An 18605-nucleotide genomic window follows, 5' to 3' on the forward strand; every position below is an offset into this window, starting at 1 on the left:
TAAATATAGTCAAAGACATAAAGAAAACCGTGAGAATTGTGTCTCACTAAATAAAGAATATATCAATATAGAGATAGAAATACTAAAGATGATCCAAACAGGAGGAAGCACCAGCAATCTGTCTTCCCACCTACACACCTGCAGTGGCAAAATCTGTCCGATGCAACACTTGGAACTCTGGAGTCTCGGATGTTTGCAACCTCCAGGAGAAGTCTTGAATGGTAAGTTGTGGTTAAAGCTGGTCAATTTGAGCTCTCAGCTTAGTAGCAAATACTTACTCCTCAGCCCAGCCCTGCGGCAGGAAGCAGTACAAGTGCTCCTGAAGCAATCTGTACAAGACCGTGGAAGCCAGAGTTGGCCAGGAAGACTTGGCCTTCCAAATGGTGGCGATCTTGTGCTGGTGGCCGCTTCTGACCACAGAGGTACAGATAAAGGGCTGTGCACTGGGAAAAGAAGAGCAAAGTCAGCCGAAGAAAAGAAAGAATAAAAATTGAAGCAGAAATCAATGAAATTGAAAACAAGAACTCAATAGAGAAAATCAGTGAAACCAAAAACTGGTTCTTTGAAAAAAAAAAAAAAAGAATAAAACCAATAGGCCTCTAGCCAGGCCAATAAATACAAGAAAGAGGACATAAGTGACTGATACCAGATACAAAAGAGGGGACATCACTATAGGTCCCACCAAAAATGATAATGAATATTATAAATCTCTTATGTTCCCAAATTTGATACCTCGATTAAAGGAACCAATTCTTTGAAAGACAGTCTACAAAAACTCACATAAAAAATAAACAATATGAATGGATCTATGCCTATTAAAGAAACAATAACATTTTAGAATAGAAAGCACTAGGGCCAGATGGATGCTCTGGTGAATTCTACCAAACATAAGGAGGAATTACCCTAGTTTTCTTTTTTCTTAATTACATTTTATTGATTATGCTATTACAGTTGTCCTAACTTTTCACCCTTTGCCCCTCTCACACCAGCACCCCCACTCCCTCAGGTAATCCCCACACCATTGTTCATGTCCGTGGGTCATGGGTATAAATTCTTTGGCTACTGCATTTCCTATACTGTACTTTACATCCCCATGGCTATTCTGTAACTGCCTATTTTAACTTCTATATCCCCTCACTTCGCCCATTCTCCCCCTCCCTGCTCCCATCAGGCAACCATCAAAATACTCTCTGTATCCATGGTTCTGTCTCTGTTTTTATTTACTTAGCTTGTTTTTTTGATTCAATTGTTGATATGTATTTATTGCCATTTTATTGTTCATAGTTTTGATATATTTTTTAAGTTCCTTTAACATTTCATATAATGACGGTTTGGTGATGATGAACTCCTTTAGTTTCTTTTCTTGTCTGGGAAGCTCTTTATCTGCCCTTCAATTCTAAATGATACCTTTGCTGGGTAGAGCAGCAATCTTGGCTGTAGGTCCCTGCTTTTCATGACTTTGAATATTTCTTGCCAGTTCCTTCTAGCATGCAAACTTTCTTTTGAGAAATCAGCTGACAGTCTTATGAGAACTCCCTTGTAGGTAACTAACTGCTTTTTTCTTGCTTCTTTTAAGATTCTCTCTTTATCTTTAACCTTTGGCATTTTAATTATGATGTGTCTTAGAGTGGGCCTCTTTCCATCCATCTTGTTTGGGACTCTGTGCTTCCTGGACTTGATGTCTATTTCCTTCACCAAAGTAGGGAAGTTTTCTTTTGTTTTTTTTTCAAATAGATTTCCAATTTCTTGCTGTTTCTCTTCTCCTTCTGGCACCCCTATGATGCAAATTTTTGAATGCTTGAAGTTGTCCCAGGGTTTCTTACACAGTTTTGGGTGTTTTGTTTCTTTTTTAAATCCTTTAGCCTCATGTTGTTCTGATTGGTTGTTTTGCTTCCTTGTGTTCCAAATGATTGATTTGCTTCTCATCTTCATCCACTCTGCTATTGTTTCCCTGTAATTGTTCTTTATTTCAATTAGTGTATCCTTCATTTCTGACTGGATCTTTCTTTATGCTGTTGAGGTCCTCACTAAGTTCCTTGAGCATCCTTATAACCAGTGTTTTGAACTCTGCATCTGATAGATTGCTTGTCTCAATTTTGTTTAGTTCATTATCTGGAGGTTTTCTTTTTAATCCTACTTTTCTTTTTTAAAAATTTTATTTATTTTTATAGACAGAGGGGAAGGGACGGAGAAAGAGAGAGAGTGAATCATCAATGTGTGGTTGTCTCTCATGCACCCTCCACTGAGAACCTGGTCCACAGCCTAGGCATGTGCACTGCTGGTAATCGAACCAGCAACACTTTGGTTCACAGGTCTGTGCTCAATCCACTGAGCCACACCAGCCAGGGCCATTTTATGGAGTTTTGATCTGTTCTTGCATTTGGGCCTTGTTTCTTTGTCTCCTAATTTTGGCAGCCTCCCTGTGTTTGTTTGTTTCTGTGTATTAGGTAGAGCTGCTATGACTCCCTGTCTTGGTTGCGTGGCCCACTACAATACTGGCACAGCCTCCCCTTAACACCCAAGCTGGGTATTTGAGGTGTGCCTTTTATGTGGGCTGAGTATAGTATCCTCTTGTAGTTGAGGCTTGATTTCTGTTGGCAGGTCATTGGGAGGGATTTACCCAGGCCAGTCAGCTGCAAGGACTGGCTGTCACCACTGATCCCCAACCTCCACCCTCCATGGAGGATCAGCTGTGCAGGGACATGATGGTGCTACTCCAGTGTGGTCTGTAGCTGTCCACTGGGTGCACAGGCTCTGGGGTTTCCTCCGTGGTGCAGGCCAAAGTCAGCTCTCACCTGTGTTTTGCCCAGGGCCAAACTGCCTGAGCAATAGAGCAATCTGGGATGGCTGCTACTTGTGCTGGGCTTAAAGATTCCCAGGCAAAGCCAATCTGTGAATATAGGCTGGCTGCTGCTACTTCTGGGCCAAGGGCCACTTGGCAAGAGGTACAGGGGCTGGGGGTTCACTGAGGCAGGCTGTGGCTTTTTAGACGATTTAGGAAATTGTGAAGCATGAGCCAAGACCAGCCATTCATATGGAAAAGTCTCTGTTAACAGCTTGGGTGGGCTCATAAGTTGGGTGGGATGGGATCTCAGGTGATCTCCAGGACAGGACAAACAATTTTAACCAGGTCGATGTAGTCTCAGATATGGCACCCGCCTGCTGGCTCTGTGGCTCTGTGGGAGGAAGGTTCAAAGAAGATACAATGGTTTCTGCCTACCTTTCTGTCTGGGAGAAAGCTGTCCCCCAACTCTCACTTTGATGGCAGACACTTCAGTTCCTCCCTGTGTGCAAGTGGTGCCTTTCAAGCTGCTACTCCACTGCTGGAGTTCAGAGGGAGTGAGTCTGAGTAAGTCAGCGCATAGGTTCTTTAAGAGGAACTACTTGGGATTTCAGCAGTTTCTTTCACTGACTCAATCCATGCTGGTTTTTGCAGCCAGAAGTTATGGAGACTTATCTTCCTGGCACTGGAACCCTGGGCTGTGGGGCCTGGTGTGAGGCTGGAACTTCTCACTCCTGAGAAACTCAGAGAGTCCCAAAGAAGCTGGACCCAAGGAGGAACACACCAAGGCACATCATAATTACATTACCCAAGATGAAACAGAAGGAGAGAATCTTAGAAGCAGCAAGAGAAAAGGACACAGTTACCTACAAAGGAGTTCCCATAAGACTGTCAGCCCATTTCTTAAAAGAAACATCGCAGGCAAGAAGGGGCTGGAAAGAAGCATTCGAAGTCATGAAAGGCAATGACCTACATCCAAGATGACTCTATCCAGCAAAGCTATCATTTAGAATGGCAGGGTAGATAAAGTGCTTCCCAGAGAAGGTCAAGTTAAAGGAGTTCATCGTCACCCAACCCTTATTATATGAGATGTTAAAGGAACTTATCTAAGAAGAAGAAGATCAAAAACATGAACAGTAAAATGACAACAAACTCACAGCTATTTACAACCGAACCTAAAAAAAACATAACAAAAAACAAACTAAGCAAACAACTAGAACAGGAACAGAAATGGAGATCGCATGGAGGGTTATCAGTGGGGGAGGGGGAAAAGGTACAGAGAATAAGTAGCATAAATGGTAGGTAGAAGATAGACAGAGGGAGGTTAAGAATAGTATAGGAAATGTAGAAGCCAAAGAACTTATATGTATGACCCATGGACATGAACTAAAGTGGGGGGAATGCAGGTGGGAGAGGGTGTGCAGGGTGGAGGGGAATAAAAGGGGGGAAATGGGACAACTGTAAGAGCATAATCAATAAAATATATATTTTTTAAAAGGTATACAAATTTGGAACGAAGAATCAAATTGCCTTTTCTCAGATGACACGATCGTCTAGGTAGAAAATGTGAAAGAATAGACCAAAACCTCCTGGAACCAAAAAGGCATTTTAGCAGTGTTGCAGGATACAAAAATCAATCACTGTCCCGTATACCAGCCACTAACAAGTGGAATTTGAAATTATAATCAAAGCCATTGAATTAACACCATAAAATAAAATAGTATAAATCTAACAAAACATGAATAAGATCTATATGAGGAAAAAGACAAAACTCTGATGAAAGAAATCAGAGACCTAAATAAATGGAGAGATACTTCATGTTCATGAATAGGAAGATTCAATATTATCAAGATGTCAGTTCTCACCAAATCAATCTATAGATTCAGTGTAATCCCAGTCAAAATCCAGCAAGTTATTTCATGGCTATCGACAAACTGATTCTAAAATATATGGATAGGTGAAAGACCCAGAATAGTTAACTCAATACTGAAGGAGAAGAACAAAGTAGAAGGACCGATGCCTGACTTCAAGACTTACTCTAACGCTGCCCTAGTCAAGACCACGTGGCACTGGTAAAGGAACAGGCAAATAGATCAGTGGAACAGAACGGAGAGCCCAGAAATAGACCCCATAGCTGATCTCCAACAAAGGAGCAAAGGCAATACAGTTGTGTGCTTTCTGTTGTTGAGAACTGGACATTTTCAGTGTTATAACGTTGTAACTCTGGAATTAGACCTTCCTCCCTCCTGATGAGTTTCTGATTTTTGCTTGTTGAGATCTGTGGTATCCATTAGCTTAGTGAGTTTTTCAAGCTGCTTTGCAAAGTGTGTATTACCTGTATGTGTTCAACATCATTACTCACTTGGGAAATGCAAATCAAAACCGTAAGACATACAGCTCTACACACACTAGGATAGCTACAATAAAGAAAAAACAGAAAACACGTGTTTGCAAGAATGTGGAGTCATTTGAAACCTTGTGCATTGCTGGTGGAAATGTAAAATGGAACAGCTACTATGGAAAACGGTTTGCAGTTCCTCAAAAATTTGAACATAGAATTACCCTATTAGTTTACAATCCCACTCCTGAGTACACACCCAAAAGAACTGAAAACAAATGTTCAAACAAAAACATGCACACACTTGTTCATAGCAGCACTATCTGTAGCAGCCAAAGGTGGAAACAAGTCAAATGTTCAAGAGCTGATGTGTGAATAAACAAAACAGTGTACACCTATATGATTGAATATTATTCAGCTATAGAAAGGAACGAAGTGTTAATACATACTGCAACAGAGATGAACCTTGAAAACATGCTAAATAAAAAAAGATGCCAGACACGAAAGTCACATATGATATGATTCCACTTATGTGAAATTTTCAGAATAGGTAAATCAATAGGGACAGAAAGTTGATTACTAGTTGCCAGGGATTGGGAGCAGGGAATTGGGGAGTGATTGGTTAATAAAAACAGGTTTCTATTTGATGGGATAAAATCTCTTAAAACTAGATACTGGTGATGATTGCAGAACATTGTGACTGTACCAGAAGCCACTGGATTGTATGGTTTACAATGATTGCAATGATATATTTTACATTATGTGTTTTATGTTGTGTTATGTTGTATATTTTACAAAACAATGTTGAAAGAAGTTACAGTAGACCTAAGTGAATGGAAAGACAGCCCATGATCATGGATTGGAAGACTTAATGTTGTTAAGATGACAATACTACCCAAAGTGATAGTAGAATCCCTATCAAAATCTTCACAGAATAGAAAGATCCATCCTAACATTCACATAAGTGGAATCTCCAGAGACTTCAAGTAGCCAATTATAACAATGTGTTGTGTTACAGCACATCGTTAAAATTAATCTATGTTATTATTGTTGTTAACCTCTTATTGTGCTTAATTTATAAATTGAACTTTATCATAGGTATATGTGTATAGGAAAAAATGCAGTACATATAAGGCTCAGTACTATTTGCTGTTTCAAGCATCCACTGGGTGGTCTTGGAACATGTCTCCTGTGGGTTAGTGGGGACTGCTGTGCATGTGCGTACACATATATAATACACATATGTGTGTGCATGTGTGCATATATAAAACCTTACAATCAACAATAAAAAGACAATCCAATTAAAAAATGGGCAAAGTACTTGAATAGACTTTTCTCCAAAGATACTCAAATGGCCAAAAATTACATGAAAAGATGTTCAACATCATTAGTCATTAGGTAATGCAAATCAAGAGCCTCAGTGAGATACCACTTCATACTCAACTGGATGATTATACTAAAAACAAAACAAAAACACAACCAACCAAACAAAAAACAAACCAGAAAATAGTAAGTGTTGGTGGGAATGTGAAGAAACTGGAACCTGAAACACTGATGGCAGGAGCGTAAAATGGTGCAGCCACTGTGGAACACAGTCTGGTTATTCCTTGAAAAGTAAAACGCAGAGTTACCATATGGCCCAGCAAGACCTGAAAACAGGTGCTCAAATAGGCAGGTGACCACACACGTTCACAGCAGCACGTCCGCGATACCAAGGCATGGAACAGCTCGAATGTCCATCAGTGGATGAATGCATGTACAAAGTTTAGTATTGCAAATACACAAAATAGAATATTATTCAGCCATGAGAAGGAATGAATTAGAGATACAAGTTACAACATGGATGAATCTCCAAAACATTATGCTAAGTGAAAGAAACCAAACCCAAAAAGCCACATATTGAATGATTCCATTGATAGGACACGTCCAGAATAGCGGATTGATAAGAGACAGAAAGGGGAATGGTTGCCAGAGGGCGAAGGGTGTGGGGAGAAACTTCTTGATGGGCACAGGGTTTACCTTAGAATGATGAATGTTTGGGAGCTAGATAGAGATGGTGATTATAAAACATTGTGAATATACTAAAAACCACTGAATTATTCACTTCAAATGATTAATTTTATGTTATATGCATTTTATCTTGATAAAAACAAGAACAGGCTTCTGAGACATAAAGGCTTAGTGGTCCCTCAGCCACTGGGCCTGCTGCAGGGATACAGGGAGGAGCAGACCTGTGCTGGAGCAGCTACAGCACAGGCAGCTCCCAAGCAGTGTAATGGTGGCACCGCCCCGTGGAGCAGACAGGCACAGTGACGCACAGTGGCGGTGGTGACGGCTCGGCACGCCCTTGGAGGACTACTGGAGTTCGCCTGGTGGGCCCAGTCGTAGGCCGGGGAAGTGTGGCGCAGAGCGGTGGCGGCGCTGCTGTGGAGCTGGGAGCAGCAGGAAGCAGAGCTGGGCCGGTGCTGAGCCCAAGGCCCTACATTTGATCTTATGAGTAGTGAGGACCATTGAAAGGTGATTTTTAAACAGGTGTGCCATGTCAGGGGTTAACTTATTAGGTCATTCTGATATCTACTGCATGGTGGGTGGATTAAAAGGGGAGACCAGCTCTTTTTCACGGCACCTCAGAGGCAGTGGGCTGCTTTAGGATGAAGCTGAGCATGGCTTTCCCAGCCACTGGCTGCCAAAAACTCACCAAAGTGGACGGTGGACGCAAACGTCGTATGTTTTATGAGAAGCATGTGGCCAAGGAAGTTGCTGCTGATGCCCTGGCTGAAGAACAACAGAAAGGTTATGTGGTTCGAATCAGTGGTGGGAATAACAAACGAAGCAGGGTGACTTCACACGTGGCCATGTCTGCCTGCTGTTCAGTAAGGGGCATTCCTGTGAACGAATAGGGGGCACTGGAGAGAGCACACATCTGTTCGGGGGCGCACTGTGGACGCCAATCTCAGTGTTCTCAACCTGGTCATTGTAACAAAAGCGGGAAAGGTATTCCTGGTCTCACTACTGTGCCTCGTCACCTGTAGTCCAAAAGAGCTAGCAAAATCCACAAATTTTCCAGTCTCTCTAAAGGAGACAGTGCCCACCAATATGGGGTGAGAAAGCTCCTAAACAAAGATGGTGACAAACCCAGGACCAAAGCACCCCAAGGTTCAGTGTTTGGTCGCCCCACACATCCAGTGGCGCAAATGTCAGCGCATTGCTCTGAAGAAACAGTGTACAAAGAGAAATAAAGAAGAGGCCACAGAAGATGCTAAATTTTTGGCCAAGAGAATGAAGGAGGCCAAAGACAAATACCAGGAATTGATTGCCAAGAGACATAGGCTGCTCTCTGAGAGCTTCTGCCTCTGGCTGAGTCCAGTCAAAAATGGGATTTCCTAAGAGTAACAAGTAAGTAAGAATAGACATTCAAAAAAATATAGCTGAGACCAGATGCAGGGAGACCAATCAGGCTCTGAGATCCAGGTGAGATTTACGAAACATTTAGAGTCAAGCAGCCTGGAGGAGCAGATCAGGGCACCTGGGGGAGTATGTTCACACCGAATGCCTGTCATGGGCTTTAACAAGCAGACTCAAGACTGAGATGATTGGGCCTTCACCCCTTCTCTGTCTCTTACTTACTCCATGACCTTGAGCAGGTTACTTGATTTCTCCATGCTTCCATTGCTGCATCCACTGAAGAGCTGGGAGGGGTGCCGGCATGCCTGGGCATGTGGGGAAAGCTCAGAAGAAAACGATGATGGTCATGCTCCAGGCTAGCCCCAGGATCCCGACCTGGGTGGCAGGTGGTATTGCCTACCCAGCTCCGGAGGAGGAAAGATTTGGATTGTGATGTCTAAGGGCAGCCAATTGGGCAACTGGACACGAACATCCAGAACCACCTGGTCAGCGCATGGCCAGCAGGAGAGGTGACTGAGCCGACACAATCGGGAGGCGCTGGCTGTCTGCAGTCAGACCAGTAACAGAAGAACTCAGGTTCCTCTCCAGCGAAGTGCTCCTTGGAGCTTCTCTACTCTGTGGTAGGAAACAGCTGGAAATGGCTCAGGAGAGGAAGCTGAATCAGGGTTGGAGGCCTCTGGGGGCTGGTGGGAAAGGGGTCATTCTCTGGACCTGCCCTCAGTCCCCTTCCCTGTCAGCAGATTGGTGCACATCCACATCCTCTGAACTGCACACTTCCTGCCTGGAGCGAGGGGATAAGTATGCATGCTTTCTGCAACTTGCTTTTTCCACTTAAAAATGTATCTTCCCCCATGTCATGATATAAAACCACCTTGTGTTTTTAATGAACACAGTATTCCACGGATGTGCCAAGATTCACTCTGCCATCCCTCTAGTTGGATATTTAGGTAATTTTCAACTTTCTGTGGTCACTTGTGTGTTTCTAGAGGGACAGGCGGGCTGATGATATTTAATAGGAATAAATGCTAAGCCTGTCTGTGTTTATTGCAAAAGCAGGAGCCACAGATAGGCAGCCAGATGGAGGGTTCAGTCCACAAGCTGGTGCAGAATAATCATGAGCAAATATCACTCGTGCCTCAGTTCCTTCTAGCTCATCCACAAGGTTTAGATGAGGCAAGCCTCCTGCACAATTCCGAGGCACTAAGAAAGAAGGAAGCCCACAGATGTCTCCTACCCCCACCTCCAGAGAAGGAGGCATGCCTCCAGTCCTCCTGCTTTGGCCCTACCAACCCCTTTCCCACCCAGTCCCCACTCCTTATCCAGGAGATGTGTTTCATGAGTCTGGGGCTGTGATACAATAAAAAACGAATATGACTGTGCCACTTAATGACTGGGACACATTCTGAGGTGACTTCATAGTTGTGTAAACATCATAGAGTGTGCTCACACAACCTGGGTGGTGTAGCCCACCGTGTGCCTGCACCCTGTGGTTTCCCACCGAAGTAATGCGCCGGAGTCCATCCTGGACCCAGCAGTTGTTAGGGCATGTCTGACCCAGATCCTGGCACACAGCTCCTGCAGCCTTTGGAATTTCCAGAGTGATAAGAGTATCTTTTGTATGATAATGTGATAACAGGCAGCTGGTGGCCCCTGTATAATTTAAGGATGGGAAATGGTCACCCAAAAGACCAGAGCATGATTAGAGGGTAGAAAACTTTCAACCCACCCCCCCACTCAAACTCTGGGAGGAGAGAGAGGCTGGAGACTAATGAATCACCAGTAGCCAAAGACTTACTCCATCATGTCTACGTAATTAAGCCTCCATAAAACCCCTGCACAGTGACCGGGGCTTGGAGAGCTTCCAGATCGGTGAGCACTCCCATGTGTCAGGAGGGGGTCACACCCCAGCTCCTCGGGGCAGAAGCTCTTGTGCTCAGGGCCCTTCTGGACCTCACTTTACACACCTCTTTATCCGGCTGTTCATCTCTTTCCTTCATTATATCCTTTACACAAGCCACTCAGGGTGAAGTGTTTCCCTGAGTTCTGTGAGCAGTTCTAGCGAATTATCTACCTGAAAAGGGTGTGCTGTGGACAGCCGGTCAGAAGTATGGGAGGTGCAGGACTTGCAACTGGTGTCTGAAGCGGCACAGTCTTGTGGGGCTGAGCCCTTTATCTGTGGAGCCCATGCTAAATGGGGTAACAACTGAACTGAATTGCAAGGCAGCTGGTTGGTGTCCACAGAGACGCGGAGTTGTCTGGTGTGGAAAACCCCACATGGTAGTTGTCAGAGTGATGTTTGAAAACACTTAGGTGCACTCTCTTGGGATGGATGCAGCTTACGGGGTGTCATATGGTTGGCTCTTGTCTGGGCAGGCCCCTGGCATTCCTGTCCTGGGTGAGTTGGGCCAGCAAAGTTGGGTCTGTGACTGTGGTCGTGCTGGGTGGGCATGTAGGTGTGAGTGGGCTTGAGTGTGGAATTCCCCTATCATGTCCTCACGTCCACTGCCCCTCCCTCTCTCCTGGGCTCCAGCCATCAGCTCCTCCTGACCCACCACCTTTGTCCAGGGCTTTTTGGTCAGAAAGGGGCGGAGGTGTTATCTCTAAATGATTTATTTCCTTCTGAGACCCAGGCTGAGGAAAGGGGACCAAATACTATTTTTTTCAACTGCTTTATCTTTAGGAGACAGGTTTAATAAATCTGGCTTCTTCTGACAGGTACTAAGTGACCTTTGATTTACGATTCTCATCTAGCCCTGCCTTGGGAAGTAAACGCTGCGAAGAGGTTAGCTGGTTGAAGGCGAGGGTGGCTGGGGGGCAGTCTGAGCCTTCCTGGGTTTACTAAAAGCAGTGACTCTGCCTTGGCCTGCGTGTGAGGGGATTCGTTTCAGCCCTCTGTTACTGAGTAACGGGCACAGTTGCTTGGACAGACCAGCCTGCTCCAGGGCAGCTGCTCAACCGTGAACACTTCTGGATGGGCTGCGTGTCCTGGCTGAGCTCCAAAGGCCACATCACGGGGGTGCCCTCCTCGCTTGGCATGCTGATTTGACCGGTGAGCCAGCATCAGGGTAGGAGAGGCCTGATGGCACGTGATGGAACCAGAGCCACCACTGCCACCAACAGGGGGGATCTGGGGGCCGGTCTGGAGCTACATCCCAACCTTGCCTCTTAAGTGGCTTTGAGATGACAGGTGGCGCAGCCTCCTGGCCTCGGTTCCTGGCCGTGATGTGCTGTCACTCACCTGAGAGGTTTGCTGAGCACAACGCGAGTGTGCGAAACAGCCGAGCACAGTCAGTCCTCGGCCGCAGGCAGGTGCTTGCTGGATATCAGGTCCCTTCATGCACCTAGGAAGGCCGTGGGGACCCAGAAAGAGGGTCAGGATGATGGGCTCGGGCCTGTCTCACTGGTCTGGAAAGAAAATTTGGAAACAGGTCTCTATCACCCAACACGGGTATGTTCTGGGCCCAGGACTGCTGTGGCTAGTAGCAAACCACATGCTGTGCGAGTCACATCCCAGGTCCTTCTCGGTCCACTCACAGCCCAGTGGCTGTCAGATGCAGCTGCTTGTCAGAATGGTGTACTCAGAAGCGCAACCCTCCACGCTTCTTAGGGGAATTAAATTTAGGTTGAGCCACAATTAGGTAACTGAGCCCTTTCTGGGACTATTCTGGTTGCCTTCGGATCCACTAAACTTTCTTTATGTTTCCCAAACCTTCTCTAAATTTAAGGAGGCTCACCTCCCCAACCCTCCCTTTCCTCTCCCCCCAAAGGGGAGGGGTAAGGAGTGGAGGAGGCAGAGCTGCACTTCGAAGCAGGTTCCCTGCACTTGGCCACGCTATGGGCTGGAAATGCCATGATCTCACTTGGTTTAATGATCAATTTATCCCTGCTGGGAGGCCACATTCGACCTGGTTTGGCCTTTGTTCCCTCCGGCTCCGAGAAGGCACCTGCTGCAGGATGGCGCTGGACAACTCCACCAGCAACCCTTACGTGCCTCGGTCGCAGCTGAGCTTGGCTGACATCATCATCATCACAGTGTACTTCGCCTTGAATGTGGCCGTGGGGATATGGGTGAGAGGACTGGGCCGGGTGTGGGGGCTGGGCAGCAGGTCCCTGCAGCCTCCGCGTCATCTCCCCCAGGCAGCTGGGGCCCCAGGGGTCCTGCTCCTAGTCCTGGGGTAGATTTGTCGGAGATCTTGACCAACTTCCTTTCTCTCTTTGGGCAATAGATCCTCAACCCACAAAGTGAGGAAGAGGAAGGTCTGTCTAAGGGACAGGCACTACGGGAAGCTCTGTGGGCATTTATGGGGCGGGGGGCCTGGCTGCAGTGTGTCACCTTCCAGGCGTCCATCTCCTCCATGTCGGATGAGCTCATGGACAAATATCTCCCTGAACAACAGAATCACTTGGGCTCCTGACTGTCCCCTAGACCTGCTGGGTCACAGCCCAGAGGTGAGGAGGGGCACTTGAGGCACTTGGGCAAGGGTATCTTGATTTTTAACAAGCTCTCCAGGGCACCTGAGTTTGCCACCTACCCAATCCAGAGGGCAGTTTCTCTTGCCCTTGATAAGAAAGAGACATGATAGGAGCCATCACAGAATCCAGTGGAGCAGGGGATCCGTGATGCAGGTGCCATGCAAATGGCCCCACGGGCAGGGGAGCCGGGGTTCACAGTGAGCCGCAGGCCCCTTCAGACAGGGGAGGGGCCCCTGTTTATGTGTGGAGCTGATCTCTGAGGCCTCCTGACCAGGAGGTGAGCACAACAGGCCTCTCAGCTTTGGATCTGCCGGAAACGGGCTACCCTCCCAGGACCGAGGGTCCCCAGGCCAGTGTCTTTGAGCCTCGACAGGTCATGGTCTTCGCCTTCTTATCTGCTTGGGCACTTGGCCTAACCCTGAGGGCTGGGGAGAAGAGAATGACTGTGTCTTCTGCTCTGGCACCCTAGGAAGTTGCTGGGCTTTCTGGGCCTCGGGGCCCTGATCTGTAAGACGCACACACCACCTACCACGTCCTTAGCCCACGTCCCTGAGGTAGAGGGAGATCTGCCTAAGGGGTCTGCCTAAGGGGGCTGGCCCCTGCTGCTGCTGCTGTTGCCATAGGAGCAGTGGTGGTGGTGGTCATCACAGTTGTGGTGGTGGTGCTGATAATTAGTGGTGATAGTTGTGGCAATAGTAATAGCAACAACAACAGCATCAGTAAGTGAAGTTGATTGTTTCGTGATTAAATGATAAGTCACAGTCCTGGTAGCCCAGTCACTTAGAGCATCGTCCCGATACGCCAAGGTTGCAGGTTCCGTTGTCAATCAGGGCACATATGAGAACCAACCAATGAACGCATCGATAAGTGAAAAAAAAGGGGGATGTTTTGCGCACGTGCACTCTCTCTCCTCCCTTTCTTCTGTCTTTAAAATCAATTAATCATTTTTTTAAATAAAACCACCCCCTATAGATGGTAAATCACAGTGGTGGCCATCTAGAAAGCTGGGCTCTGGCCCTAACTCTCTCTATGTGCTTGGAACCCATTACTTAGCTCTCTGGCCTCACTTTCCTCAAACACACAGTGCAGTGTCTGTGCAGCTCAGCGCCCTGGGCTGTTATGAGGAGCCCATGGGCCACGGGCATGAGTATCTAGTGCTACCCTAGTGGGCGGTGTTCCTGGGGGAGCTGGGAATGCAGAGGAGGGGTGTGCACACAGAATGGGCACAGAGGCTTTCCAGACAAGACTAGGTGAGAGCCCGGCTGAAGGTCAGCAAGTTCTTGTGAAAGAGGAGGAGAGGAGAGAGGAGGAGACAGAGCTTTCTCGGTCAGCACAAGCAGGCACTGAGTTGGAAGTGCATGCCTAAGGAAGGTATTTTGGCCAGACCCTAGGCTGCCCAGTGACTCGGGCCCCTGAGCATCCACCTCTCCCAGGTCAGTCCGGCTATTGTCCAGGCAGTGTGGGGTTGTGGGAGTTCTAACCTGTCCCTCTCAGTGTCCATGCCAGCCCAGCTGGGTGCAGCTGGCAGAGCGCTGTGAGCATATGCCGAAAGGGACAGGCCTAGGTGAGGAGGGTACAAGAGTCCCACAGGGTTGTAGGTGCTCATGGGCCAGAGGCAGGCAGAGCAAGCTGGGAAGGTATAGCTCTGCAAAGCTGCTCTGATCACGGTAAGATTAGGAGAGCCGGGGCGGGGGACGGGGTCTTCAAGGAGGAGAGGACCCTGAGCTAAACCTTGGCATCTGTAAGGGTCTCTGTTAACAAAGGACAGAAAACCAACTTCAAATGAGCTAAACACTGAAGAAAAGGTAATGACATCCATACTGAGAACTCCAGCAACAATGAAGACTTAGGTACAGTGTGATCCAGGGCTGCACTTCGCTGTGGTTCTCTCAGCCTTCGCCCGCGTGTGGCTTTGTCCCGAGCCCCGTTTCCCTCAAGGAGGCAAAACATCCAGCCTAGTGGTTGAGCCTGGGTTTAAATTCTTACTCCACGACTTACTAGCCAGGTGTCCTTTCACCACTGAAAGCCTTGCTGCCTTGTTGGTAACACAAGGATGATCGCGGTACTCGCTTCATGGGGCTGTCGTGAGGACAAACCTCATGTAGGTACAGCACTTGGAACCAGCTCTGCCACAGAGGGTTCTCAGTGGGCACTAATGAGGTGTACGTGGCTACCGTAGCCTCAGAGCCCCAGCTTCCTCGTCCAAGTCAGTGACTGTCCCTGAACCAGGTGTGACAGCTGAGAAATGGGATGGGCTCAGGGCCCCACAAGCTGCAGACTGAGTTGGGCTTATTCAAGTCGATTGCTCAGAAAGACAAGGCCCCTTTAGGAGGGAGGGGAAGTAAGGAGGCAATTGGCAGTGCCCACTACATCCTCGAGAGACAACAAGACAAGGTGAGGAAAAGCCTGGGTTAAGGCCGGAGCTGCTCTGGAGTTGTGTGGTGCCCAGCTGGGTGTGGCCATCCCGCTGAGACTGCATCTGAATGGCTAGGCCACTGGGACAGAGAGAAAGTAGTGGGGGTTGGGGCTGGAGAAGAGTATGAAGGAACTGCATCAAAATCTTTGTTTTTTTTAAAGGTATATTTTATTGATTATACTATTACAGTTTTCCCATTTTTCTCCCCTTTATTCCTCTCTACCCTGCACCCCTCTCTCACCAGCATTACCATCCCCCCACCTTAGTTCATGTCCATGGGTCACACATAAAAGTTCTTTGGCTTCTCCATTTCCCATACTATTCTTAACCTCCCCCTGTCTATTTTGTACCTACCATTTATGCTTCTGTACATTTTCCCCCTATTCCTCCCCTCCCCCTCCCCACTGATAACCCTCCATTTGATCTCCATTTCTGTAATTCTCTTCCTGTTCTAGTTGTTTGCTTTTTTTTTTTTTTTTAGGTTCAGTTGCTGATAGTTGTGAGTTTGTTGTCATTTTACTGTTATATTTTTGATCATCTTTTTCTTATATAAGTCCCTTTAACATTTCATATAATAAGGGCTGGGTGATGATGAACTCCTTTAACTTGACCTTATCTGGGAAGCACTTTATCTGCCCTTCCATTTAAAATGATAGCTTTGCTGGATAGAGTCATCTTGGATGTAGGTCCTTGCCTTTCATGACTTGGAATCCTTCTTTCCAGCCCCTTCTTGCCTGCAAGGTCTCTTTTGAGAAATCAGCTGATATACTTATGGAAACTACTTTGTGGATAACTGTCTCCTTTTAGAATTCTCTCCTTACTTTTATTCTTGGGTAAGGTAATTATGATGTGCCTTGGTGTGTTCCTCCTTGGGTCCAACTTCTTTGAGCTTTTTGGACTTGCATGTTTATTTCCTTTGCCAGATTGGGGAGGTTTTTCTTCATTATTTTTTCAAATAAGTTTTTGATGTCTTGCCCTTCCTATTCTTCTTCTGGCACCCCTATGATTTGGATGTTGGACATTTAAAGTTGTCCTGGAGGTTCCTAAGCCTCTCCTCATTTTTTTTGAATTCTTGTTTCTTCATTCTGTTTTGGTCGAATGTTTCTTTCTTCCTTCTGGTCCACACCGGTTGAGTCCCAGTTTCCTTCCCATCACTGTTGGTTCCCTGTACATTTTCCTTTATTTCAATTTGTATAGCCATTACTTCTTCCTTCATTTTGTGACCACACTCAACCATTTCTGTGAGCATTCCGGTTACCAGTGTTTTGAACTCTGCATCTGATATGTTGGCTATCTCTTCATCGCTTAGTTTTTTCTGGAGTTTTGATCTGTCCTTTAGGCCATATTTCTTTGTCTCAGTGCGCCTGTTATGTAGTAAGGGGTGGAGCCTTAGGTATTCGCCAGGGGAGGGCAAGCCACTTCCCTGCGATGTGACGCTGTATGTGGGGGAGGAGTTTGAGAGGGAACAGTACCCCTTGCTTGTCTCTAATGCAGCTTTCAGTCACTTCCCCTGCTACTCACAAGCACATTGGACCCTTCTGGTGCTAATTCCCAGGTGGGTGGGTTTGTGTACATTCTATAACTCTGTGGGTCTCTCTAACAAACTCCCCTGTGAGGCTGGGAGTTTCTCCTGCCACTGCAACCCCCACCGATTTTTTTACAGTCAGGGGTTTTGAGTCTTTCTTTTCCTGTGCTGGAACCCTGGGTTGCATGGTCTCTCTCACTCTCCATTTGTTCTTCCTGGTTTATCTGCACATGAATGTAGGACCACCTGCTCTGCCAGCCACCGCCTTACCTGCCCCAGTCTGCTAGCCACTGCCTTGTCGCGAGGCCTCTCCGCCCTGGCTGCCCATCTCCACCCCTCCTACTGGTCTGAATGAATGTTTCTTCTTTAACTCCTTGGTTGTCAGACTTCCATACAGTTCAATTTTCTGGCAGTTCTGTTTATTTTTTGTTTTTAAATTTGTTGTCCTTCTTTTGGTTATGTGAGGAAGCAAAAATGTATCTACCTACAGCATCAAAATCTTTGAATAGTAGGTCCAAGACAAATTGGCTTAATCATCTTGAATATAGGCTGTGGACAAAGTCAGGAAGAAAGGAGCCTATATAGTGATTGATATTTTGTGATCTAGCCTTATCTTATGATATGTATGCTGTGAAAAAGGAGTGCAAAATATCTGTCTAGATACACCTCCCGTGTCTCTCTTTCCAAATTTCTTCTGTTTTCAAGTTTAAACCTTTTCAGTTCCTCTCATCCAGGTAGCACTGAACGGGGGCATGAAAAAACCACCTGGTCACTGACCCTCACTCACCAGGCCCCAGCACTACTGTCAGAGTGTTACATGGATTAACTCACTAACCTCCTAAAAACTCTGTGAGGGCAGAACTGTTATTAGGCCACAGTTCAGAAGAGGAAACGGAGGCGCATAGGTTAAGTCACTTGCCCAAAGTCACACGGCCAGGAGGAGCCAGGATTTGCTCCCAAGCATTCTGATTTCAGATTTTAAAAATTCCATACACATGGAACACAAAATCTATACCGCCCCCCCCCCCAAACAAAAGGCATGTGGGAATACGCAGGTGATAATTTGTTGAAATGTATCAGAAATATAAATATTAGAAGAAATCAAGGCCAGACCTCAGTGGGTTGGGCATCATCTCACAAACTGAAAGGTCGCCTGTTTGATTCCCGGTCAGGGCACATGCCTGGGTTGCAGGTTTGGTCCTGGTTGGGGCACATACAGAAGATAGCCAATCGATGTTTCTATCTTCTCCCTCCCTTCCCCTCTCTCTAAAATCAAAAATAAAAGAAAAAAACAAAAAAACAGATCAAGGCCAAATGGCTCTCAGATTTTTTGGCTCAAAGAAAGCCCAGCTTAGCTGCTCACTGAGGAATGATCTCAGAGAGGTCAAAACTTAGACTTGACCTTCAGGGTCACAGTAACTGCCCTGACGCTGTTTGACTGGTCAAGGATAGGAAGCGTGGAGGAGCCCTGCTCAGCCAGACACGTGACACCCTAGTCAATGATGGGCGGTGGGGCTCATGGTCACCAGCTCCCTGCTGTGCCTGTGTCCATCCCTCCTTCAGGCCCAGAGCTCTGGTGGGAGGGGTGTGGGGCAAGGGGGTGCAGACCCAGGGGTGGGCAACGGCCTGGAGAAGGCTGGAAATAGCAGAAGCTCTGGAGAAGCTG

The 18605-nt window shown here is 46.7% G+C and overlaps 1 protein-coding gene across 3 annotated transcripts in view; it reads left to right on the plus strand.

Moving 5' to 3' along the window:
• Positions 1 to 12457: 12457 nt before the first annotated feature.
• SLC5A10 (solute carrier family 5 member 10) overlaps positions 12458 to 18605 on the plus strand; it is a 69869-nt gene continuing 63721 nt past the window's right edge. For 2 of the 3 annotated variants that reach the window (XM_045198847.2, XM_053910371.1), the window contains exon 1: positions 12458 to 12593. In XM_045198847.2, the coding sequence (XP_045054782.1) occupies positions 12480 to 12593 (114 nt within the window). In that variant the 5' untranslated portion in view covers positions 12458 to 12479. The remainder of the gene's footprint in view (positions 12594 to 18605) is intronic. The other variant, XM_045198848.2, reaches the window with a different exon arrangement.

Source organism: Desmodus rotundus, chromosome 9, assembly GCF_022682495.2.
Source record: "Desmodus rotundus isolate HL8 chromosome 9, HLdesRot8A.1, whole genome shotgun sequence".
Classification (NCBI taxonomy): Eukaryota; Metazoa; Chordata; class Mammalia; order Chiroptera; family Phyllostomidae; genus Desmodus; species Desmodus rotundus.